Source organism: Pediculus humanus, genomic scaffold, assembly GCF_000006295.1.
Source record: "Pediculus humanus corporis 1103172108206 genomic scaffold, whole genome shotgun sequence".
Taxonomy (NCBI): Eukaryota; Metazoa; Arthropoda; class Insecta; order Psocodea; family Pediculidae; genus Pediculus; species Pediculus humanus.
Window position 1 is genome coordinate 30830 of NW_002987776.1, and position 1239 is coordinate 32068.

At 26.0% G+C, this 1239-nt stretch overlaps 1 protein-coding gene across 1 annotated transcript; it reads left to right on the forward strand.

Moving 5' to 3' along the window:
• Positions 1–440: 440 nt before the first annotated feature.
• On the forward strand, positions 441–750 carry Phum_PHUM435920 (uncharacterized protein; the record flags this gene model as incomplete). The annotated part of the gene is made up of 2 exons (XM_002429456.1): positions 441–498; positions 575–750. The coding sequence occupies 2 exons, from the start codon at positions 441–443 to the stop codon at positions 748–750; spliced, it is 234 nt and encodes a 77-aa protein (XP_002429501.1).
• Positions 751–1239: the final 489 nt, after the last annotated feature.

Genomic DNA, 1239 nt, shown 5'->3' on the forward strand with positions numbered 1-1239 from the left:
AATGTTTTAAACAAACAAAACCGCAAAAGGGTGTCATCATAGGTTTGATTATAAATTTTATTCTTAACCTCAATCTTTGACGATTTTTTTTTTTTTTCATATTAATAATAATAATAATATCACGTCGCTCGTGAGAAATATCATTCCAGCATTGATAATAATAATAATAAACAATCCGATAAATTTTTGTTAAGTTTTCCCTTTTTTTTAAGGTTATGAAAAGATATAGAAGGAGAAAATTAATGATAATATCAAGTCGGAGTCAAACGAAATTATTTAAAAAACCCAAATTAAGTGAAAAATCGACACCATCAACTTCCGGTAATTTTTTTTTAAAATTTTTTTGTTATCGAAAGGTGCCAAAAAAAAAAAATATTAATTTATTTTCTTTTTCCCTATGACGTCATCGTAAAGTATCAAGAACCGAAAGCATAAACATCATGTCTGAAAAATTTGACGTTGGTTTAAACGACGCGGCGGAAAAATCTAAAAAAAACGGTAAACGTGGGTTATTATCGAGTCGAAATAAGTCTTTTAACGATTCGAAAAATAAAAATTTGTTTTTCCCATTCAGGTGTGAAATCGACGACTAGCAGTCCGGTTATAACGGATGCAAAATCCCCATTAAATAAAAACGTTTTGCTAACAATGGAATCTTATCAAATGCTTTTTGATAAGAACGAACCACCATTTAAACATCATTTAGAACAAGTCATTATGATGCCATCATACAGTAAAAGACAACAGTGAAATTATCTAGTGATTTTATGTATCCTTAAATTTTCTTTTTAAAAAAAAAAAATTTGAAAAAAAATTGAAAAACGAGCAGTAATAATTAATAAATTTAATTAATTAATTATTTACCTAAAAAACATGGCGACTTCATAATTATTTTAATAACTAATTGAAATGTGACGGAAATTGTTGATAATGAACCTCCTTTTTTTTTTAAAAAAAAAAAAATTTTTTGGGCGTTGTATCACTGTCACGTGGTTACGATAAACTTATAATTAAATCGTGAATTAATAAAAACAAAATTTGCTGCGGTTCATTGCAAAAAAAAAAAAAATTCTAGTTTTTTTTTTATATGGATCACGATTATTATTTAAAAAAAAAAACGATTCGAATTTTTCTTCGAGAAAAAATTTTAAGAAAAGATATATCGTCAAACAAAGTATTTATTAAATTTTATTATAAAAGTAATAAATATTTGCTGTGAGTCACGCGCGCATAGCAAAA